The 23,226-nt window shown below is 37.7% G+C and overlaps 1 protein-coding gene across 6 annotated transcripts in view; it reads left to right on the forward strand.

Annotated features, from left to right (window-relative positions):
- The window catches only part of UTRN (utrophin), a 340,805-nt gene that overhangs the window by 200,673 nt on the left and 116,906 nt on the right, over positions 1-23,226 (forward strand). Inside the window, exon 1 of one of the 6 annotated variants that reach the window (XM_063151517.1) lies at positions 14,249-15,531. The exons of the other annotated variants lie outside the window; for them this stretch is intronic. Coding sequence (XP_063007587.1) covers positions 15,478-15,531 — 54 coding nt within the window. The 5' untranslated portion in view covers positions 14,249-15,477. Of the gene's footprint in view, positions 1-14,248; positions 15,532-23,226 lie in introns of those variants that run through there. 6 annotated transcript variants of the gene reach the window in all.

Here is a 23,226-nt window from a genome sequence, read left to right on the forward strand (position 1 = left end):
AAAATTATGAAAATGGTACCAAGATGATGTAGGTTACAAAAAACCCCACACCTGTTTGACAAGATTAACTCCAACACAGTTTTAAAGTTTTGGATGTCACAATTGAGTAACCTTTTTAGATTAGGAGTGTCCTCTATATTTGAGATTTATGACGTAAAATATCAAGCAACTTAAGCAATGAAGAATTGTGTGCAAAAAATGCACACAAAATTCTTCTTTCCTGCAAGTGTCATTGCATTTCAGTAAGACCAATAAAGATCTATTGTGACTATACTAAAATGTCCCCAGATGTAGTAATAATTATTTGTATTTTTAGATGCAAATAAACTGGAGATGTTCAGAGAGAGATTCTTATAATGCCAAGTGTACATTTCAGTGAGTACTTGTATCATCCACTAAAGCTGCTCCATATCAGTACACGGCACTTTTCTTTGGTTGCTGGCGTTCCTTAAAGGATATCCTATTTCTCTTTAGAATAGTAGAAGACAGTTATGGTGCAGCTGATCACAGTTTCTGCATCATGTGTTCGATTATTTAATTTTCCAAATGAGCATAAATACTTCTTAGGGACACAGCAGTTTTAAAAATTAAAAGTTCAATTCTTAGCTCCTGTAGCAAATTGATATTATATATTTTTTTCATTATCTGTCTGGAAAACTGCACTGTTTTCACTTGTAATTTTGAAAAATGTATCATTGAAAAATGTATAATAATTTAAAATACTTTAAAAATAGTTAAGCTAAGATTAATCTGGTTAGGCTGTTAATTATCAGCAGAATTAACTTCAGCTAAACTAAGATACCTTTAAGCAGAGATGAATAATGAAAACAGTACTGAGAAAGCCTCAGGGGTGAGTGAAAGGATTTTGCATAAACAAGATGGTAATTTAACCTCAAATAAGCCTCTGAGATGTCGCATTTGAAATATATAAAGGACTTTGTAAGAGCTATCCCTTTAATCCTCTTCAGAATCTCTATGTTGTTACAATAGACTGAAAGTGTGTTTCTTATTTCAAAATAGCAATAATTACTTGATAATTTGCTTATTCAAGTGTATTGCATATAAATGAATCCTCAAAACTTGTGCTGATCATGTGTCAAATAATATTGTCATTGGTTTCTGCCTTCAATTCACTGCAGAAATTTGCTAGATTGATATACTTGTCAACAAGAATTAGCTTTTCAACTTGAAACACTGAAAGTCAGTCAAGTTAGCCTTCAGACCATGCCCAGCAGAGGTGGTTTGGTCACTCTTGTTATGGAGACAGAAGCTATCATTGATTTTGTTTATAGGCTGTGGAGGTCTGCTAGCTGAGTTTTGGTGCTTTATTTTCTGATGGTGGATCTGATCTGTATTTCCAGTCCTTGTGTTCTGAACTCATCTTTGGTATCTTAAAACCACAAATCTGATTTTTTGGGAGGTTCAGTGTAGATTTCTTCTAGTCATTAATTTGCAGCATCTCAGCTCCTGCAATGCAGTGGCAAATGAGAATTTTATTCTTTAATTTGTTTTAGCAGCATTTTCCTACAGCATTTCTAGTAAAGCTGCCATGCTGTATTTTAGGTAAATCTGTTAAAGATTAAGAATAGTGTTGTTGAATTTTTGGTGCTTCTGGGTAATTTTTTGGTGTTTCCAAACATGTTCATACCTTGGTCTGCATGAGCTTTTATTTAGAAAGCAGTACCAATTTTGCACACATTTTGTGCTTTTTTTAAAGAATTTTCTTTTGGTGTTGCTGGTGTTCCTATGGGGCGTTTTGGAAGTGGGTATTTTGAGAACCATTAAAATAAAAATTGAAAAAAAAAAATCTTAGTGGTGTTTTAAACAAGGCCAGGTGGTTATCTAGGCATTCAGAACATCAACAGATGGTAATGTGAGGAACACTGACTGAGGTTTATGCAGCATGGGTGTGATGTTTGGATGCTTTATTTTGATTGTTCCAGAACAGCTGCATATCAGCATAACTATCATTTCTGTCATGGAAAAAAAGGACAGCAACAGTGAAAAGGGTCATGCACCTTCAGTGGATATCGACTTTTAACAAACTAACAGACAATGCAATGTCATGCAGTACTTGCTAAAGTATTGCAATGTAAATTAAATGCAAGAGGAAATAGCTAAAAACTCTTTAAATATTCTGTTTCCTAGGAGTCAGGGCACTAAATTTTTGTTTCTTTTTTATTTTAGAATGTCATTTTTGAAATATAAAATTTAATTACATTGGGATTTTCTTAGGTTTTGCTGGTCTCTTCCTTTGTTCTTGATATTACAAAAATCTTCTGGACTAATTTTGCTTTCTTTGGTAGGTGTTCTGCCATAACAGCAGCCTCTTCAGACATACTGAAAACATTGCTAATAAACCTAAATTGGGTACCTGAGTCTTCATGAGCATCTTATTCCCTAATCTCCTGACTTAATGAAAGTAGGAATTAATAGTAATTCTTCTATCCACAGATGCCATAGTACATGTTTTTCAGGCATTATTGCTTTCTAACATAAAGGCTGGTATAAACACTGTGTTTCTTTTCCTGACAACTTAAAATGCTTTTTTTATTATTATTACCTGAGCTCTTCTGAGATCAGTGCAGTTTTTCTCCACTTTTTTTTTTCTTTTGAGAGATATTGAGTCAACAGCTAAAATGGACATGGAATTCTCTGAAGTCACCTATCATTCCTAAATGTGCTTAATGTTCTTTGTGAAATAATGATGGTCCTTTTTTTTTTCTTGTTCTCCTTCTTTCCCTTCAGAAGTTTCACTAATACTGTTATAGTAATTAAAAATAAATCCAAACTGATTTTAGGTGTGAATACATGTCTTGCCATTTTCTTCACTAGCAAAATGATATACCGAAAGAGGAAAGAAAATGCTTTAAATTTACATTGAGGTAACCAAAAACAATACTTACAAAAAAGAAATAAGGTGGTTGGGAGGAAATTATTTTTATTTAGTAAATGTAGCCCATTTATGATGCAATGACCCATGCAGGTTTACCAATAGTCCTCATGCTTAGACTCATAGGAAATGCAACTGTCAATTTCCAGTTTTCTTTGCAGCAACTGTTTTAAGCAAATTTCAGTACTAGTGTATCATTGTAAAAAAACTTGAGGTACCAGACTTTATTGAAAAGGTGATTGCAAGACTGTAAGAGCCTGAAATAACAAAGGTAATATTATACTCCCTTTATTTGGGGTATGCCTTCCTGATTCTTGTTTGCATGAAATAGAAAGGTAACACCCACCCTTTGTGCAAGGCTGCTCTGTCAACTTTTCCGAAGCTGGAAGAATTTTATAGCAGCTTCTGAGGCCAAAATTATTTCTGTGTGGTGATAGTAGTGAGAGTCTCTGTCCAGAGAAGAGAGTATTTGCTTTCTGTACCACCCAGACATGGATGTCAGCTCAATTTGACTAGTGAGTCCTTTTGATCTTTGGGGATGCCTGTGGCATATCACTTAGGGAAAGGTGTTGCTGCCTTAGCCTGTAACTACTGTCTCGATTAAGGAAATCCTGTTGGGACACTGTAATGTAACTGGAGTACTGGCTGAAGTGGGGGTGACTGCTGGAAAAAGTCCTGTGCATATTGGTCAAGAGGTGAAAGAAAATCAGTGAAAGAAATCTTGTGTTGAGGCTGCAAGCACATGAGCTGATATTCCATTAAGACTAAGGGCAGCCAAGTGGAAGTTGGAGGAAAATTTATTGGGAGCCATGCATCACTGGGTCCACTGCTCACAGTTCACCTTTGTTTCAAGTGAGTTAGTCTGCAGGTTAAATGAAACTTCATAAATTCCTTTTTTTGGCAGAATTAAGAGCCCATTGACCCTGTCAGAGCATGGAATTTCAAACCTACTGTTTAGACCACTTTCTACACTGTCACTGAAAGATGATTGTGTTGTTGCAGGTGACACTGTAGAATAAAGCTTAATGAAGGAGAAGAACTGTCCAAGCTCAGCTTTCCTTTCTCCTTTTCCCCTCTGCTCAAGGTGATTTTAAATGCCTTTTTGAGTACCCTCTGTAATGGACAAAGCAGCAGTTATTCCTTGCCAAATTTATGGTTACTTGATTATTTACATCAGCTGAAAAAGGCCAAAATCAATGGGAGCTCTTTTGTGCTTACAATGGAACTTCATTTTATCCCTGTCAGAGACCTAATTTGCCTCAGCAACTTCTATTGTTAAAGTAGGGCAGAGACTTTCCCTGAAGACCTTAGGCCGAATTGCTAATGCTGCTCTCCTCTCTGCTGTTCTAGACAGGCAGCAAACAGTCATAGAGAGAAAACTAACTTTAAAAGTTCACTGCTTGGTAATGCCTTTTGTTATTTCCAGGTCCTCTGTAGGATAGCTCCATCTCTGCACAAGTGTTAAGAGTTTTAAATTCGTTGTCCCTTTTGAGTCCCTGTTCTGAGAAATGCCTGTTTTTTGTATTTCTATCACTGATCTTTTCTGCTACTCTGTTAAACTCTGATGTACATTTTAAACATTATAGGCAAAAGGGCTGTGTTTATAGGCAGAAGTGATCTGGTGTTATTGAGGAAGCTGTTGTATATGTAATTTTATTAATGTATACGAAAACTGCAGTTCACCAACTGTCAGCATATAATGTAGCTGAATGAAAGCATAGAATGTAGCATAGAATGAAAGAGTATTTGTGATCATGTCTGACAATGTGGCCTAGGTACTACTTCAAGTTATATTTAAAAATAGCTGACCACAGTGCTAACTACTTCTTCTATGTAGCAGGGTTTGAACTACCCCGTGTTGTTGTAATTTCAGTAGAATCCAAATATGAGCTCAGAACTACTTCATTCAGTTTCAAATTCATGTGTTCCCTAATGTGGGGTGGCCAAAAACACCACAAGGCTTACTTCTGAAGGGAGATGTGAGTTTAGAAAATGGCTTTTATCAAGTGCTGGAGGAAGATGCACAAGGTTGTTACAGGTGAGAGATTCCTTTAGCAGGTGTTAAGTTGCAGTAATAACAGTTGAGGATTCTTTGGTTTTGGAAGTGTCTGACACAATAAAAAGAAGCATATGTCATTTACAGTGACTTTTTGGAGCTATAGAATACTATTCTTTGATGGGCTTCATTTCCTTGCAGGCAAGCTTTCACTCATGTTTGCTTTAGCTTTAGTTGTATAAATACTAGGCTTTGCTGAGAAGCATATTACCTTTAAGGTTCCACAGTCTCGAGGGTTGCTGCAAGTACTTAGCATCATTGACACATTGATCCAATGTTGTCTTTTAAAAAATCTGCTCTTTTACAAATCTGTTTACTCCTTGCATGCCCTACTACAATGTATGAATGAGAAGCACAGAGGGAAGAGGAAGCTGTGTATGCACAAATGTGGATATTTTTTATTCCTTGGTAGTTATTGATAAGTCTCAGGGTAGTTTCAGAATTGGTCTGTGATGATGGCACCAATGGCACGTGCCAGTGACCTGAAGAACCCATTTCAGACTGGTATCTTAGGATAGCCCTTGTTTGCTCTTCAAGACAACAACAGCTAAGAGTGAAAGGCCATAGGTTTCACCTTGCAGTAGTATACAGTCAGTTTGGGGGATTTTTTGCTGCTGTTCTTAAAGTAGCTCTAGAATGGTAATATAGCTCAATATGCTGAACCAGTCATATTTAACAGTGTTTTTGCAACACAAGCAACACGTGATGAAGAAGGGTTTTAGAGAGAGGCAGCTTGCACATTTGCTTGTGCTTCTGCCCTGAAGTTTTTGTAGTTTGATTTTACTAAATATACCAAAGACACGGTACTTTTTAGCTGAATAGGCTTCAGGTGTGCTTTAAAATTTTATTTTATTTTACTTATTTTTAGATATATATTTATTTTTCTTTCTGTGTTTCTTAATTTTGCATATTTTACAGTGGGTTACCTTTTGCCATGTTGAACCTTTTTCACATTATCACTAAATGACTGACTAGGCACAAGCTTCTTGAATGGAAAATGTAGCAGCAGAAGGGACCTGTTGTGGGAATACATATTGCTGTGGGCTGGTCACTTCCTAGCCTTCATCCAGCTGTGTTGCACAGGTGGGGGAATGCAAGGGGCCAGTGCCTCTGCCCTTCATAGCTGTTTGAATCAGTGTGTTTGAAATGGGTGTGCTCACCTGCCATGCCTTGCTAGGGCACTTACTCCTGCTCTTCTCTCCTGCTCCTTTGTAGAAAGGCCATTTTATTGATTATGTATTCAACACAGACGTGAGTATGCCTTGGGTTTTTCCACCCTCACAACTTATTAGGAATTCTTCTTTTATGTTTTATTGTGTGCATTTCATCTCTTACTTCTGCCCTTGTTGGGACTTTAGGTGTGCACAAACACCAACAGAATTTGATCCTACATGGACTCAACATGGATGAAGTGCTAGTACACATATAATGAACTCTTCTATTTCTTCAGCAGTATGACTGCCCGGTGTACTTTTTGTCTTTCATGCCTAGAGCTAAACAGTTTTTATCTGAATTCTCAGGAATTGCTACTCTTTCTCTAAGTTTCCAGTGTTACATTTTTTTTAAAAAACTCAGTATGAATGAAGGTAAAACAGTGAATATTTTAAAATTAATTTCCTCAAACTTTCCTTTATGCTGACCAGACTTTTTCAGTGCTAGTCATTTTTTGTGACACAAAAATAGCAAGAAAACCCAAAGCCTCCTTTCAAGAAGTCACTACCTAATGAAAAGCCAAGAATCGTGGAGTTGCACATGCTGTAAGGTGTTCCCGTGCTCTTGTGTCCTTGTGAAGCTGACTCTAACCTTCATTTTAGGCTTTTGTGTGCAGATCTTAGACTTGCTTCCTCCAACACAAACTTGGGTGCTTCTCAAAAGTAGATGGAGTCCTTGACTTTAAATGAGAGTTAAATGAGAATAAAAGCATTCAGTAATTCAATGGAAATGGAGCTCCTGACTAACATTAGACAATGAAAGTTCTGTCTGAATAAATTTGGAAAACCTATTTGTTTCCTGTATAGTAGCCTGTAATAAAGTGAGGCTAGAGAAGCCTTAGGCACGTTGTATTTACATAAGCTTCTTGTTCAAACCAGAGCAAAAGCTGCAGTTATGGATAATGCTGCTTACATTTTATTTCAAGAACAAATATTATATTATCATAATTTCAATTGTAAATGCTCTTTACTTTTGTCAATAGGCCAGTGATAAGATCTCTGTGAGAGCTTTCTGTTAGCAAAATGACACAGAATGCATAAAGATTAAAAATCTGTGCGGAAATTCAGTTTAGTCCTTAGTAACTCAAATCAGATGGGGTATTTTGAAAGAAAAGCATGCTTACAGCAGGACCACAGGGAGCAAGTTGTGAGTCTCTCTGCATGAGTGTGGGGACAACCTCCTGTCTGCACAGTGTCTGTTCCGCCTGTTTTTTGAGCTTAACTTACCTAATGCTAAGGGTGACAGTACATAAGCACACAAGAAACGATTTTTTTTTTTTTGTTATTATTATTATTATTTTTTGCTAGTTTGACACTTCACTAAGCAAACATGAATTTGTTCCTAGCAATCACTTATAACTACCTTAAAAGAAACAAGATAGGAGCTGCATGGTGTGGTTTCGGGAGGTACATCTAAGTATTTACTTCTTACTGAGACTTCATGTTAATTTCTTACTCTGGTAAATGCTAGGAATAATTTCACAGACTGGATTTAGGATAAAAAAATGAAGGAGGTAAGAGACCAAAACAATCTGTGTGAAACAAAGACTGTAGGCCAATTATTCAGGCACTGCAGTGGAGAGCACTTCTTGCTGTGGGAGATGCCAGAAAGATCAGCAGCATTACGAGAAAAACTGCTCTCAGCCATCCTATTACTTAAGAGCACATGGTATTCCCTTGGTAGTCCTTAGATAATGGTTGTTGGAAGCTTTAATGTTAATTAATTTAATGTTAGTTAAATTAATATAATTTGGCTAGAAGACATACAATGATTGGCTCCCTTGATGCCTTCTGATAAGTCAATCTTTTATTTACTCTTCTTCAACTCTAAACATGTTCAGAGGATGCTTGTCCCCTCTTTGTGGTGCTTTTTAACTGCCTTGGAACCTTTTTTTTGGTCAGAAACAAAGGTGCTTTGAAAGAATCTCTGCAATTTCTACTTTAAGAATAAAGTTACTGCAGTGTTGCACTACAGTTTTTTGATTTTACCTCACTGATTAAAGTAATAGTAATTAGTTTCTGATTGCACATGCACATAAAAATATATGAATAGCAGAACTGGCTCTCCTGCACACAGATCTCTCATATGTACTTGCATGTGCTTGAGTTCTAGACAATGAATGTGAGTATGATTCTTCCCACTTGTGTTGGCTACAAAATAGAATAATTTAATCTCTTAACAGCATTATTTGTTGACTTTGATTGGAACTTAGACTTTTAGTGCTTTTTATATTACCTGTGACACTTTCTGGTTTAATAAATACTGACTTGTTCAGTAAAAAAAAGTAATTAAAAACTGTTCTCTTATATGTTCAGTAGAGATACCAGAATATAATTTATTAATTTAATTTATGTAACTGCAGAGTTGGAGGATCATTGTGTAGTTAATGAGAAGAATGAATACTCTTTCTGCACTACAACACTTAGACTCTGATCTTAAAACCAGTTTTTAAGATTTAATTCTGTGGTTTGAAAATTAATTTAGATGAAGACAAGGTCGTTCTGTGGTATCAGTCATAAGGCCTTTAAAGTAAGCCCCCCATCAGATACTCTTCTTTCTCCACTCACAGCAAAAGCTTGGTTTGGTGGTGAAGCATTGTGGTTGCTGCTTTGATGCAATTTTAGCAGCATGAAAAGATTTAAAGTAAGTGTTAGTGGAATGTCCCTGTAGCCCAGGGTCATTGATCATTTTTAGTGAACTTTGAAAACAAACAAAACCTTCACCTTTTTGGTAAATTGCAATGGTATGCTTTGGTATTTTTTGCTTGATTAGGAAATAGACTTTCTGTGGTCTGACTGTAGTAAGACTACATCTTAGTAGATGGCCACTTGCTAAACTTCCAAGAGTTTTAACTTTCTTACTGTTCTTCTTTTGTGCAATGTTAAAGTTGATCTAGAGGCACATTTCTTGGTAAGTGTTTTAAGGATACTTCGTAGACAAGAAGTTCCTTGAAATCATACCAATTACATTACTTTTAACTCCTAAAATGCCTGGCTAATATTCAAATACAGAAAAGTTGATTATTGAAAAGCTTACAGCTGAAGCATATTTTTATTGCTGTGAATAGAGTTTTCATTGGATAAGGAGATTCCCATTCCCAGTGGCTGTCAAAAAGACCATAAAGCCCCCAAATCAACTAGATCCAGGTAATACTTTTCCTTCTGCAAGATAATGCCACTTAGTTAACTGAGAATATTAGACAAGTTAGGGCATAATATATGGGCAGACTGAGTCAGAAGGTGCTTAACCTTGGAGTGTGGCAAAATGATAAATTACACAGGATAACTGAAATGACTCTGAATCCATGTTAGACACTTGAGTCTAATGCTATTGTTAAGAAGTCATGTAAAAGGAAACTGCAAAACTTCAATGTTATTTGAATGAGATTTTAATCCACAGATACTGAGTAAGTGCTCTAGAATTTAAGGTGCTCTATCAATTATTTATTATAAGCTCAAATGAAAACACATTTTTGTGATATTTCCACTACTTGGATTGAGTACTTGTCTAAAAACTACTAAATTAATCATCTTTTCATTGATCAGTTTTAGTATCTTGAGAGATGGGTACCCTATACTAAGTAGTAAGTATATAAATAAGCCCTTCCTGTAGAAAATTCTTTTAAAGATGTAGAATATGCATGGATTTGATGAGGCTTTTATTGTGCAGAGCTATCAGAAAGATATAAAACTGTTTTCATTGCAGTCAAGAGAATTTTTAAGGCAAACTTTTTTTAGGTTGGGCCAAAATACAGGAATTCTCATTTCTAAAACTTGAGAAACTGGATATTTACTTTGGGTGTGGGTTAATGCAGGGTTTAGGATCTTTTTTTGGATGTACTTCTTTGGCAGTCTGTCATGCTATATCACCTCTAGGCAGTCACCCTCTTTTTAGTTCTACCCTTTTAAATAAAAGTGTGAATAAGTACCTCTGAGATAATGTATTTATTTCGTTTTTGTGCAAAGGGAATAGCATTAAAAAGACTATTTAAGACAGACCACAAGGTGCCCTGATGCCTTCTGACTTCCAGTGTGATTATTGCAAGCAAGCACCAGTATCTTATACCTGAAGAAGAGAAACAAGGAAAGGCAACTTACAGTTTTAGAAGGAGACTTCCCTAGTAAAGTCTTTATAGACAGCTGATAAATAGGAAAATTTTATTTAGTCACTAGTACTAACTGGAAAGTGACGCCTGATGATGAAATTTCTGCTTGGCATAAAAGCCAGATTTCATCCACACTGTCTGCTGCCTCCTTCATTCTGTCATTTAGTGTCATTGAAATCTTCATTTCTGGTCAGTCCCATAAATTGAATTTAAATCTTGGTCTCTTATTCAATAAAGTTTGTAATGCTCTATGCATGAAATAGATGTCATGCTGATGCTTTTCCTCTATACTTCCCTTTGAGATCTAATTTCTTTTTGGTATACTCCAAGTATGAGATACTTCTTTTTTTGAGTATATTTGAAATATCCTGGTTTTAGGACAGGGTTCTTCTGGGAGGTTCAAATGAGGATGTTTATACGAGGAGCATGCATACTAGGAGCGTATACAGCAGTTTCTATTTAAATCTAAAGTGTTGTAAAATCATAGTTGCTTCATAAAGCTTGAAAGCCATGTGTTGTTCAAACAAGTTAAGAGAGCATAAAAGCCCACCACCAAACCACCCCGTCCTCCACAAAACTTTCATAGCAGTATAGCACTGTATGTCATTGAGACTATATCTGAATTTCTACCAAATTTTGTCTTTGAGATTTAAAGTCTTCTCATTTGTTTCAGGAAGGCCACAATCTATCTCTGCTCACCTAATGCAGGACTCTGTCATTGAATGTGGCAGATACTGCACAGGGTAAATCACTGAATGTGACTGGTTGACCCTTGTAAAAATATCTTCGATGGCAAACCAATACCTTTATTTATAGAGGAAAAAAAAGACAAATCCAATGGTTGCAGGGCCTTGCTCCAAGCTCTAGGAACTTTCATGTAATTCATGATGTGCTTTGCAATCACCCCTATAATAGCTACCTAACAATGCTGGCAATCATATTTGTGTTACTTTTGTCTTATCCTGCCTCTTGTAGCCCTTTATTGTAGGAATTTGATCTGTCCATTTGTCCTGATGAATTGCTAGTCCTTGGGGTATTGTGTTGGCTTGAGTGATTTGATTTTTGACAGAGGTTAACAGTGAGCCTCTGCTTAATTGAACCTTTTTGTTGGGTTCAATTGACACTAAGCCTCAGTGTAGAACTGACCTTGCTAGAGCAGTGTGTTAACTCTGCATTGTAAATGCTGACCTGCTGTAGGAAGGGAGAGGGCATCTCCCCCTCCTGGTCTGATCAGATTGACATCAGATATTTTTCACGGCAGGTGAATATAGCAAGGTGCTTTTGAACTGGTGGATTTTTTGTGTTCCTGCCTGCAGCTGCATGCCTTGAGTGAAAACAGGATGCATTGACTTTCTGTAACAACCTATTGACCTCTGTGCCCTTTGCATCTGAGTCACACAAGGCAACACTATTCTTCTTATCCTTCTGTTGTCATTACTTGCTGTTGTGAGTCACATAAGATGCATGTATGCTCCTAGTATAAACAGCCTCATTTATTTACACTTAAGGTTCTTACTACTCTTTATTTTTCCATTTTTCTTCTATGAAAAGGAAAAAAACTTTCCCCTTTCTTTAGTTTGCCTTCGAAAATCAAGTTGTGTTTAGCATGACAGTTTTCTTGTGTATTTTGCACATCATCTCAAGTGTGAAGCAAATTCTTTATTGCATACATATTTAATGTTGTTTCACACAGTATAGTTTAAGAGACTTTTATCTTTTCTGATATTGAACTTTAGAGGTGTGTATAAGATCATCTCCAAGTTGATCTGGTATTTTTATTTCAAGTAGAAATGGAGTAATTTTTTTTCTTGTTATCTAGTTTTGATTTCATTGATTTTGCTGGTTAATTTGCAGTATCTTAGCATTCAGTTGCTTCTGGATTTATCCTTCGTAAAAGTAGGGGGGTTTTAGTTTATTCTTTGCAGTAATAAGGTTTTTTATGCAAAAGTCTGCTATTAGTTTTATAATCTCTGCATTGTGCCTTGACAAATGATGACACTCTTAAGCCTGGATTTGTGGGGTGTGCACTGCAGAACCCCCACCTAAAACCAGTTTCCAGCAGAAATGATCGTGGTTGTGTCACAGGCTGCTGTGCTGAGCATCCTTTTCCTACCATTGATAGAAATGCTTTTCTTTCAATGGCCCTTGCATTTTGCAGGCTGCCATTAGTAGCATTACCAATGGCTATAAAAGGCTGTTTGCTGGTTGTTTTATTTTTATCCAGTTTTATGTTCTTATTTAAGACACTTGAGAAAATGCACCAAACTACTTTAATACCAAAAGAAACAAAAAGCTTCGCTGCACCTAATCTTCTGCAGCTGTAGATTATTTCCAGTGTCTTAAATTCCTAGTTGTGGCTGTTGATATCTACAAGAGTGCTTTGAAAGGATGCTTGGTTACAATTGGTAGTTTGCTTGTTTTCTGCTGTAGCTAATGTGCTTCCATGAGAGCTTAAACTCTCAGAATGTGAATTTCCTTGGCCTCTAGAGTTCAAATCTGTGTAACGACTGTAGTTTCCAGTATACAAATGCATTTTTGTTCCCAATAGTGTATGCAGAGCTGTTTTTGAAGAAAATTATGATGAAGCTGATCAAGAAAATTTAAACTTTAGTAGCAAAAAGTAACGTAAAGCTGTCTTAAAATGTATGTTTTGCTTTTGAAGCTTATGGTCTAACATTGTTATAACTACAGAACTGCTGGCTGTGCAGAGGCTATATTAAATACATGTCAATGTAGAGCTCATTTCAGTTACTTTGACTTCTACGTACTCAGAATTTCTCAAATACTGCAGTGTGCTTTCATGTGAGAAAGCAACTGAAAAAGTCATTATTCAGTATAATTTTCAAAGTTGCTTTGCTGGAAGCCTTGGTCCAACATTGTGTATATACATAAATATTTGATAATCTTTTATGAAATTATGCAAAATGGTACCTATTCACCTTAGAGGGTATTTAATTTGCATCTAATAGTGCTGAAAGATCTAGAATATATGATTTTTTAAATGACAAATTAAAATTGGAAAACAACTTATCTAAGTATGAAGCCTGATACCAAACCTAAAATTAATGTGGTGTATTTGGATTCAGTCCTGGAGTTATGAAGCTTCATTATAATCCAGCCTGAGACCCATCTTTATTTATATGCACTAACATCTCTGGGGTGGATCTAAAGTCTGTTTGTTTCTGGTTTGCAAGGGTTTTTTTCTCCAAGAGCAGCAGAAAGCCTTAGTGTGCAGGGAAATAAGATCCAAGCTTTGTCTAGAGGAGAAGAAATGAAATTCTCAAATAGTGATTGTAGTTGTATCTCTTGCATAATGGTTTTACTTTTTCACTCTAATGTGTAATTTTTCTTTCTGTAAGTAGTTAATTTGGAAGTGAATAGTATGTGAACATGATAAATAGGCTTTTTGCTTGCAGAAGCAGTGAAATAAATTCTGACTGTTTAAGCTGATCTGTTATATGGGCTATAAAGCTAGTTTAGTTCTGTCACCTTTGGAAAACTTTCCTGAGTTTATTTTGCAAGCACTTCTGCAGTTTGTGTAATATGCCCACATAAAAGATACAGACAGGAGGCAAAGTACAAATAAATCAAGTAAAAATCCTGCTAATGCCAATATTTTTTTTCCCCCCTTCAGAGTTATTTTTAAAATCTCGACCCATACCAGATATACCAGTATTATCCACCAGCTCAGAATAACTGTAGAGACAGTTTTTCTACTGGTGAATTCATTGGTACTTCATATGATGGTTGGGTGAAATAAAATAAAAGTAAAAGCAACATGTGATACCCAATGTGTTCATAGGAGACTTAGCTGTAATGGGTTTTGCAAGTGATGGGTTGCTGGTTTGGTTTTAATTATACATTTACTGACTTGCTGGCAGCTATTACCCAATCTGGTTTTGGTGGTTGAGTAATGTGTGTTTGTGCGGAAGGCATTAATAGCAGCTTAAATAGGCCTTCACATGCACACGGGTTTCCAGTGGGAATGCTTGGAAATGGACTGATTTCCTCACAGCCACCCATGGCGTGTCAGGTTTCCCGCGGGCGAGCAAAGGCTCATATGGAAAACAATCTGGCTGGCTGAGCGTGCCCTCCTGAGCAGCCCAGCCCGTGGTGGCTTTGTGCAGCGCTGGTTACTTTTACAGCTCCAAAGCTTGCTCCGTGACTGAACAGCCACCTCTCTGTTCCACGGGAAGGAAAAGTGAGGGCTTTTGGTCTGGGGTTTCTGCAGCCTCAGGGGTGGTGGTGGTTTTCCAGCAGGAGGCCTCCCGGAAGGGGGAGTGTGCTTGGCTTCGGAGCAGCACCAGGGCTGCTGGAAGGGAGGATGCTGATTACAATAATAAACAAATGCCGGGGATAGATTACCACACGGCTGTCAGAGTAGGCGGCACCAAAGGAGGAGATCCCCAGCTTTGGAGATTGCAGCAGGATCCTTTGCTGGACTTTTTTTTTTGCTTGCACAAAGGAAGTTACTTTTTAGAAGACTTCTAATGGGCCTTGGCTTTTCTGTGGCGCAGCATCTCCTGGGCAAAGTGAAGAGGGCTGAAGGTGCCTGATTACTGCCATAGCAGCACCAGCCCATGGAGCTGGCTCTGAGGAAATCAGAAGAGAGATGGCCTCCTGCCTGGTCACACCATCATGTTCCCTGCGATGAAGCGTGTCTCATTCCATTTTAACTTGTCTGAGAAGCTGGTTTTTGGTGCTTTCTGTAGACAGAAGTTTCTCTGGGGATTTTTTTTCCCTTGAATGGAGCAACATGGAAGGATGTGTTCCTCCTCTCCACCTGTCGTACACCAGCAGGTTATAGCTTCTCTCACTCAGGGTCACTGAGACCAAGAGCTTGAGGCCTGCCAGAAGCACTTGATTCCTGCAGGCCATTGCTGAGGAGAGCTGGAGGCAGTCCTGGTGAGGTGTGGAGCCAAGGAGATCCCCACAGTGCCATGAGGTCAGCTCAGCCCTGCAAGGAGCAGCACCCACTGTCAGCTCCTCACCCCTGGGTGTCCAGCCCATGGGAAGGAGCAGGGACACGGAGACTGTGACGATGGCGCTGTGTGAATTCTTCCCAGAGGAGCACAGCCCAGGAGAGGGACACACGCTGGAGTGCCTGGAGTATTTTGAGACTGTATAGGTGGAAAGGAGAGAAACTTTTTGAAGGCTATAGATTTGGCTTGGCAGACATACCAGGAAAATGTAGGCTTCAGGAGTCGCTTGATGATGATTGGCCTGAACTTCAGCTTACGTGAGTTGCTGACAAAATTTGAAAAGGTATGATAGGCACTTGCACACATGCCTTTGAAAAGGCTGTGTATGCCTTTGGAAATTACACAGTAAATAAAAAAGGCAGGATGATGTTTAACTTGGCTTTTCTGTGTTGCTGTTTATGTCCTCATGTGCACTCTGTTTATGGAAATCTAATGTTGCTTATCTTCCTCATTTCAGGTCCTACAAGGTTACTTTTAGAGCATGTCCTCTGAGTGTGGGCATTTTAATTGACTTAGTTATTTAATTTTAAGTTCCAAAGGACATGAAGACCAGCTTGGGCTTTGCTAAGTCAAGGGTATAAGGGGACATTATAGCTGCCTGTGACCTTGTTCCACTGTTGGCATAAAGCAAGTGCTCTGGAGTTTGGTGTTTAATGTAGTTGAATGTTACTTCAGTTGAATTAGAAGATCTCATGATGGCATTTAAAGGTAGAATTATTTCCAAGGAATGTGCAACTTTCCCATTGTTTCATCTTTACTTCTTTTATTCCAACTAGTTACTCTTTCTCTTTCCAGGTTGTTGGTAGCAGTAATGCTTAGAGGCAGGAGGTTTGGCTTTGAAGTGATTGTGCTGATGAGCAAGAGACATGAGAATGTTAAAGAACAGATTGTTTTCATCTGTTTGTCAGCAGTGCTAGGGAAACCTCACTTGCATGTTGTAACACTGTTAAGATTTGCTTTGTCTTTTTTTTTCACCATATGAACTTCCTGTATCCTGCAAGACCACAGTATGTAACAAAATACAATGTAGTTTATTTATGAATCAAAATAAAGCACCTTAAAAATGTGATCTCACAGTAGGAGAGCAGTTTGCAAAGCCTGATTCTGTGTTTTTTTAAACTTCAGGATGTTCTTCTTTTAAAGTTTAAACCAGTGTTCTCCTCAGTAGTTACCAGTTATGTTTATCAGGGAGAAGTATGCTTGAGACAGTCACTATATAGGATCCCACCAGCATGACTCTTTCAAAAGTAGCTCAGAGTAACAGTAAAAGGATTTGGGATCTGACTTCTTCACTGTATGGGTCACTGGCTCCTCTCTTGCTCTCAGTCTGTCATCTGGCCTTCACTCTTCTCTTGTGGCTGCTGCTGTGGTAGCCTGTAAAGATAAGGACATGTGCCAGACCCTGAGATGCTTCATGACTTCATTAAGAAAGAAATTTTTAACCAGTGTTTCTAATATTTTATGAATCATACAAGCCCTGGTACTTGCAAACTCCAAGCCCTCCCCTGTGACTTTGAATATTCCAGTGTTTATCTTAAAGAAATCGATCATAGCAATCCTCACCAAAACTTAGAGGTCTCACAGCACTGCTGTATTTTTTAGCTTGAAGCTTGCTGTGAAGTTTTGTTGTCTACTGTGCTGAAATTTGTAATGCAACATAAAAGGCTACTTTGGTGCTGGAGAAGGTTAACATTTTATTTGGTAGACTTTGACCATAGACTTTTAGTCTGTGCTTATTTAGCAAGTTTTCTTTTCCTTTTTTTTTTTTTTTAACAAGCTCCCTTCCTCCCCTGCTTCATCTGTCCCTCTTATGATTCCCCACACACCCATCCTGTCCTTCCTGAGGTGTTGGTTGCCAGGAGAAACAGTGCCATGACAGCAATCCTGGCTCATAAGCTACTTTCAGCTCTCAGGATTCATTAATGTATGTTCTACAGAGAGAATGATGAGTGCTGTTACTGTGGTCGTAATGCAGAAGCCAGATGGCATTTGCAGAAGCTTGCACGGCACTCCCTTCCTATGCAAAAACAGAGTCACATTACACTGCAGTAGGCTGGGCTGCTTTGGCTTTGTTCAGTCATAAATATGTGACTGCTGGAATTAGTATTAACACATTTATGGTGCCCCTCAGATGTTGAGTCTATGCCATGCAATGGAGCCACAGAGGTTGTTGAAGGCAGTATGTTGTTCTCAGCCTTCCTGTAAGTGTATCATCATTCTTGTGATACAATGAATCTTTAACTACACCATATGTCACCTCTTATCCAAGAGGCTTAAGTGCGCATCAAATCAACTTTTTAGAAACTTGATGTGTTGGTACAAGGCTCTTGGTAATAAAAACCTTTGAAAATTAGAAGTGAAAAGTATCCCAAAATGGGTTTTCCCCCAAAAAGGTCCTGGTTTTTCTTAATGAAATATCTGAGAGTTTAAGTGGTAAATACGTTTTTGTCATATCTACAGCATATTGCTTTGATCTTACACTTAAGTTGCAGTGGCGGCAGTGATATTCAGTATGGTCTGTGTATGACACTTGAGAGAGGTTTGATGTCCATCTTTATGCACTTCTGGCAATGGTGGAATTAAGATAATGGCAATTCCACCTAAAAGTTTTCAATGTGTACAGCTACTTCTGAATGCGAGTTCATTGTAAATGGATTGCTTAACAGCAGCAAACTAACACCTTTTCAGAGGCCACTGCAGGCAGGCCTCTGGAAGAGCAGATGGGATGAGCCTTTCTAAAGGCATGACTGTTCTCTGACATCAGAGGAGAGACTTCCTGGATGAGATGAGATTTTTATAGCCTTCTTTTTACATGAGCATCCCTTTTTCCCAACTACTCCCAGCATTTTAAGGCTGAGACCAATAGAAGTCCAGTTTCCCTTTCACACTGGCTACTTTGATACACCTCTATCCTGCCCTTCCTTAAGAGTCATCAGAAAGTGAAAAGCTCCAAGTAAAGCAGAGGCTAAAAGGAATATCTACCACAGCAGTTTTGCCAGAGGCAGTTGGCAGAAGCAGGTAAAATGTACTTGGTTCAAGATAAACTAAACAATGTGCCATTAAAAAAAAAAAAAAAAACAAAACAAAAAAGGTCCATTCCTTTGCTACCTGCAGTGAGACCTCAAAGAGCGAAGTTCTGGCTGTGGTGTGGCGTTACGTCTGTGGTGTGCAGTTATGTCCTTTGGTTGGCACTGACATTTTTCTTCCACCTATTCCAGCTTGAAGATTTTTCTGCAGGTACTTTGATGAGCCATCATCACATTTATTCATTTGAAAGATGCAAGTGCAGCATTTCTGTAACCATGTCTTTGCTGACTTGAGTGCTGTCAGTGAAGGCAATGGACAATCATTTTCATGAGACTTTCTGTACACCTGTTTCACTCACAGGCATCATCTGCATTGGGTGCAGGAGGTACAAAACTGTTCTGGCAAAATAGCCTGGGAGTAACTTTTGCTAAGGAAAATACAATTTTTCAAGCTGATTTTCATTTATGAAGAATCAACTTCAAGCCCACTAATTCCTTTTGAGATAAGCATGTGGTTCAAAAGCCACATACAAGAGATGGCTTGTATCTGGGGATTAAAAGGTTGTAGCACTCTGTGTGCCAAAACAAAATGCTGCCAGGCTTGTTGGACAGCATCGGCATTGTACCTGTATGTCCATTTCTTGCAAGCCATTTGTCGTTTGCATGGCATAACTTGCCATTCCTGATATGTGGTCAGATGTTTACAAAAATACAGTGGAATTCTGTTTCCTAATAAACATAAAAATAATTGGAGTGTAATCCAGAATTTTACTGTATATAGTGGATTCAAAAACTTTGTAGTAGAAGATTGATGAGTCCTGCCTTTAAACCCTATGTGAAGCTATGATTTGGTACAGAATGCTGTTGACTTTTTTCTGGAGAGACTAAGTTGAGTTTTGTGCCCTTATGTAAGAAAAATTTGATTAGGGTTTTGATAAAAGAATCTTTAATGCTATGGGAACATATTTCCCTTACAAAATAAAATAACTTCCCTGTTGTAGATCCTTGTATTATTACCCCAGAATTTTTAATAGTGAGAAATCAATACAGTAACACTTTGTATGTTTCAGAATGCATAGTTTCTTCTACTTTAATTTGGCCATAGAGTTTTCTTCCATTAGTTGTTTTTTTATCTTTATTAGTTGTGTTTCTACCTTCTACAAAAGTATTTGAGCCCTGTAAAAAGGGAAATACTTTGACTTACCATCCTTACTGGTATATTGTCAATACAGACGAAACCTGAAAAAATGTGAGTAGAAGTGAATCTGTTAATAGCTTAGAGCGTTGCAGAGTGAATTAGAGACCCTCTGGACTCATAATTTAGAAAAAAGATGCATCATGTCTGGGTTTGGCTTGGAGCTTTCTTGCCTTTTTTAAAGTATTGATAGTTTCCAAAGGACAATTATGCCTAATGCTGTAACTGCTTTTAACCTATCTTTGCAATTTATAAGGGGGAAAGAAAAGACAAATGTTTAACAGCTGATTGAGCTGGGTTCCTAAATTGGGTTCTGTTCCAATCTTTCTCATATACTTCATTTACCCTGGGTGTGTCACTCCAGTCTGCCATTGGGCTGTTCTAGTAGCAACTTGTTTTTGGGTCCTTTTCAGTACTTCCATCTGCAGCCTTACTGAGTGGCACATATTTATACATTCTTTAAAGACACATGCTCTTCAGTTGTCATTGCATGATCATTTAGATTTTATTCAGTGGGAGTTAAAGCAAGAAGGTTTTTATTATGGAGACAAGGTTTAAAATCAAATCCAAACATATAACGAATTCTGCAGGAAGAAAGGTAAAGAGGGAGAGAAGCAAAGAAGGCAGAGAAGATTCAGAATGGAAATAAAATTTTGAAATCACCACATCAAAGTGGGAAAAGGCAGCAGTTTGATCTTAATACTTAAAAGGAATTTAGGGAAGTGTCAATGTTTTAATAGTCTGGCTAGGGTTAAGTATGATCTAAATGCCAAGCTAGTTATTTCTTCTCCTTTCTACCTTTCAAACTTTGGAGCTTTCACCTTGATTTATACATAGGTTTATTTTTTCCTCAAAAAGCTTTCTTTTAATTTAGGGCATTAAGCCTGCAAGCACTTGCATGTGAACAAATATGTTGACCTCTACAATAAATTATCAATTCAGTTTAGCAGCCAAGTGCACATAAATATTTGCAAAATTAGCAAAATATGGCATCTTTATAGTAGTGCCTTAAAAAAAGTTGATAAAGCAAGAAGACATTTTCTGCTTATAGTGTATTTCTTTAGGATTTTGGAGGTTTTTTCTATTGTGTTTTTGTTTTGTTTTTCTCTTCTCTGCCCTTTGATTTGTTTCACATGCACTGGGGGACCACTGTGGTCCATATCCCTTAAGCACTGGGCTGAGAGCAGTGATGGAGTTCCACAGTTGTATCTCCCTCTTTATGCGGCAAAAGCAACAGAATTTTTTCCTCTTCTCCTGCATTCCCTAGTGTATTGCCCCTGTGACTCTGAATATGGGAACGTCCACGTGATAATAGAAGAAACTCTAAGTATTCCCCTAAAATATTGCAGAATTGAAAGTGGATTAACTCTAGAAAGAGTTAATCCTCACTGGGACCCAAGCAGGCATATTCAACTTTTTCCATCCTATTTTTTGCCATGTCGAGGACAATGGAGAAACAAAGACCAAGAAAAAGGCAGGAGAAAGAGAAATAATAGATTAGGAGGAACATAAATGGGGGGGGGGGGGTGGTTTTACAGAATGAGAGTCCTTTCCACTTTGAAGAAAGAAATTTGAAGGTAGGGCAACCACATATTTACAAATAAGACTTGAAAGACTTGGATAACACTGTGAATAAAGGAGCATATTGCCAATTGCTAGCAATTACAGCAGTCTTAGGATAAGGTGGGAGCCCATCATCCAGAAGACAGTGCCTGAATAAAAATCCAGATGTTTTATATCATTATGGGAGAAAACTAACTTATTGTGCCCATTTCTTGCTGTTAGTAATTTTTCACATCCCACTTTCCTGCTGTACGTCTTCCATGTGCACACTGATGTGGGGTATGTTATTTGATGTTCTCTCCATCTTTTCTTTGAGGGCTGTGACAAACTCACATTCAATAACTTTATCAATCCCATTGGGTTATCTATCAGCTGGCAGTGGTTGGTTGGATTTTTTTCACCTGGAAAATGGAAAGCAGAAATGAGAGAGAAGTTAATTATGGAACTTTATTCTTTGAGCTGATTTGTCTCAACATGGTTATTACAGATGGGACTCAAGAATGTGAACGGCAGATTTATTGTGCCTTAATCAATGTAACTTGATGACTGGAAAATGTAAGAATCAAACCCATTGTGAATGAAACATTTTTGAGCAGGCATGCAGAATTGTTGTCTCAAGTAAGATGATAGAATGCTTTATGAAGGTTCTAGAATGAATGGATTTACAGTTAATATTGTGATTGTAGAAGGAAGATTAGAGATCAGTTTGTTTTTGATGAAGTTGTCATTTGTGACTTTAAAGAGGCCAAGAGAAATGTTTTGCATGATCTGGCTTTTGTAGCACAAATTCATTGCACTTGGAATTGTAATTCTGTGCAGTGACTGTACCTCCTGCTCTGTGGGATTGAGCTGGGTTTCACTGCACCTGCATGCATGCTGGAGTTGTAAGGACAGGAGCTGCAAATATTTTTAGATTAGCACCTAATTCAGCTAGTGACTTTGCCATTTTATTCGGGTTGGCTGATCATCAGACAATTCCATTTTGTTTTTTCCTTTTAAACATCATTTTTGTTTCTGTGTTTAGAATGGTGATTTTTATCAGGTTGTTTCAAAGACAGAAAAAGTGTTTTTTACCTGCTTTAAAGAAGGGAATCTTAGTGCAAATAAAAGTGGTTGTCCAAAGTCACGCAGTAGCTCTTATGGCCATACAGAGCTTCACCAGTGCTTCCCTCTCTCTCTTACCTCCTTTCCCACTGCCCCATCTCTCCTCCCTCCTCTTCTTCACCTGTATCCTGACTTTTTTGTTTTCTTTCCTCACTCTAGAAAGCTTTCATTCTATCTCAAATTCACGGCTACTTTTCCACTTCCATTTGTATATGTGCCAGCAGGAATACATCTTTAGGATGGGGAGGTAAAAAAGCCCCTTCCTTTTCTGCGTCTGGGAACAGATGGTGATTACTGAGGAGTTGATTGGAAGAATAAAAAACTTTAAGGAATTTCAGATATTTGATTTCCTCCTTTGCAAAAGAAGTTTATTTACATCTGCATCAAGTTCCTGTCATAATCTTCGTTGATTAATCCTTTTGAGACAGCCAGTACACCTCCTGGCTTTCAACACATTTACATTGCTTTATTGGAGTATACATAGATGTGATGTATGGATGCTAGAAACCATTGGCAGTGGTGCAGGAAGTTTTGTTTGCTCTTTTTATGTGTTTTAAAAATAATACTGTGCTCAATTAGATGAAGACAATATCTGTAATGTGTTTCTTGAGGCAGATGGTAGATGAGAGAATAAAATGTGTTTAATTTCTAAGGGGAGGAGAAATGAATCAACAGAATGGAAATTACAAGCTTTTCTTTTTCTTTTCAGCATTTACTATGAAAATCAGATTATAATATATCCTGCCATTTTATGTCTAACTCTCCATATATTCAGGCCATTATGCAAAGTAGTTTAATTGTAAAAATGGACTTTTGGTTGCGGTAACCATTTAGCTGCAGTTTAGATTTTAAAGTTAAGATTTTAGTTAAATGCTGTGTGACCTAAAATACTAGGTAAAGGCTGCATTTCACTAGACTATTTAAAGTTTCTGGACTGTTTTGTTTCAAAGAAGAAAGAGATGACATAGCTAAGGCTGAATCGGTGTAATTTCTGGAGAGGAAATGAGTTTTAGTGCATTTGCAAATGCCACACTGTGTGAAATGCGTGGGTGAACAGGAGACAGTTAGTTACCTTCAGTGCTACAAAACA

This window comes from Melospiza melodia, chromosome 3, assembly GCF_035770615.1.
Source record: "Melospiza melodia melodia isolate bMelMel2 chromosome 3, bMelMel2.pri, whole genome shotgun sequence".
In the NCBI taxonomy this organism is placed as follows: Eukaryota; Metazoa; Chordata; class Aves; order Passeriformes; family Passerellidae; genus Melospiza; species Melospiza melodia.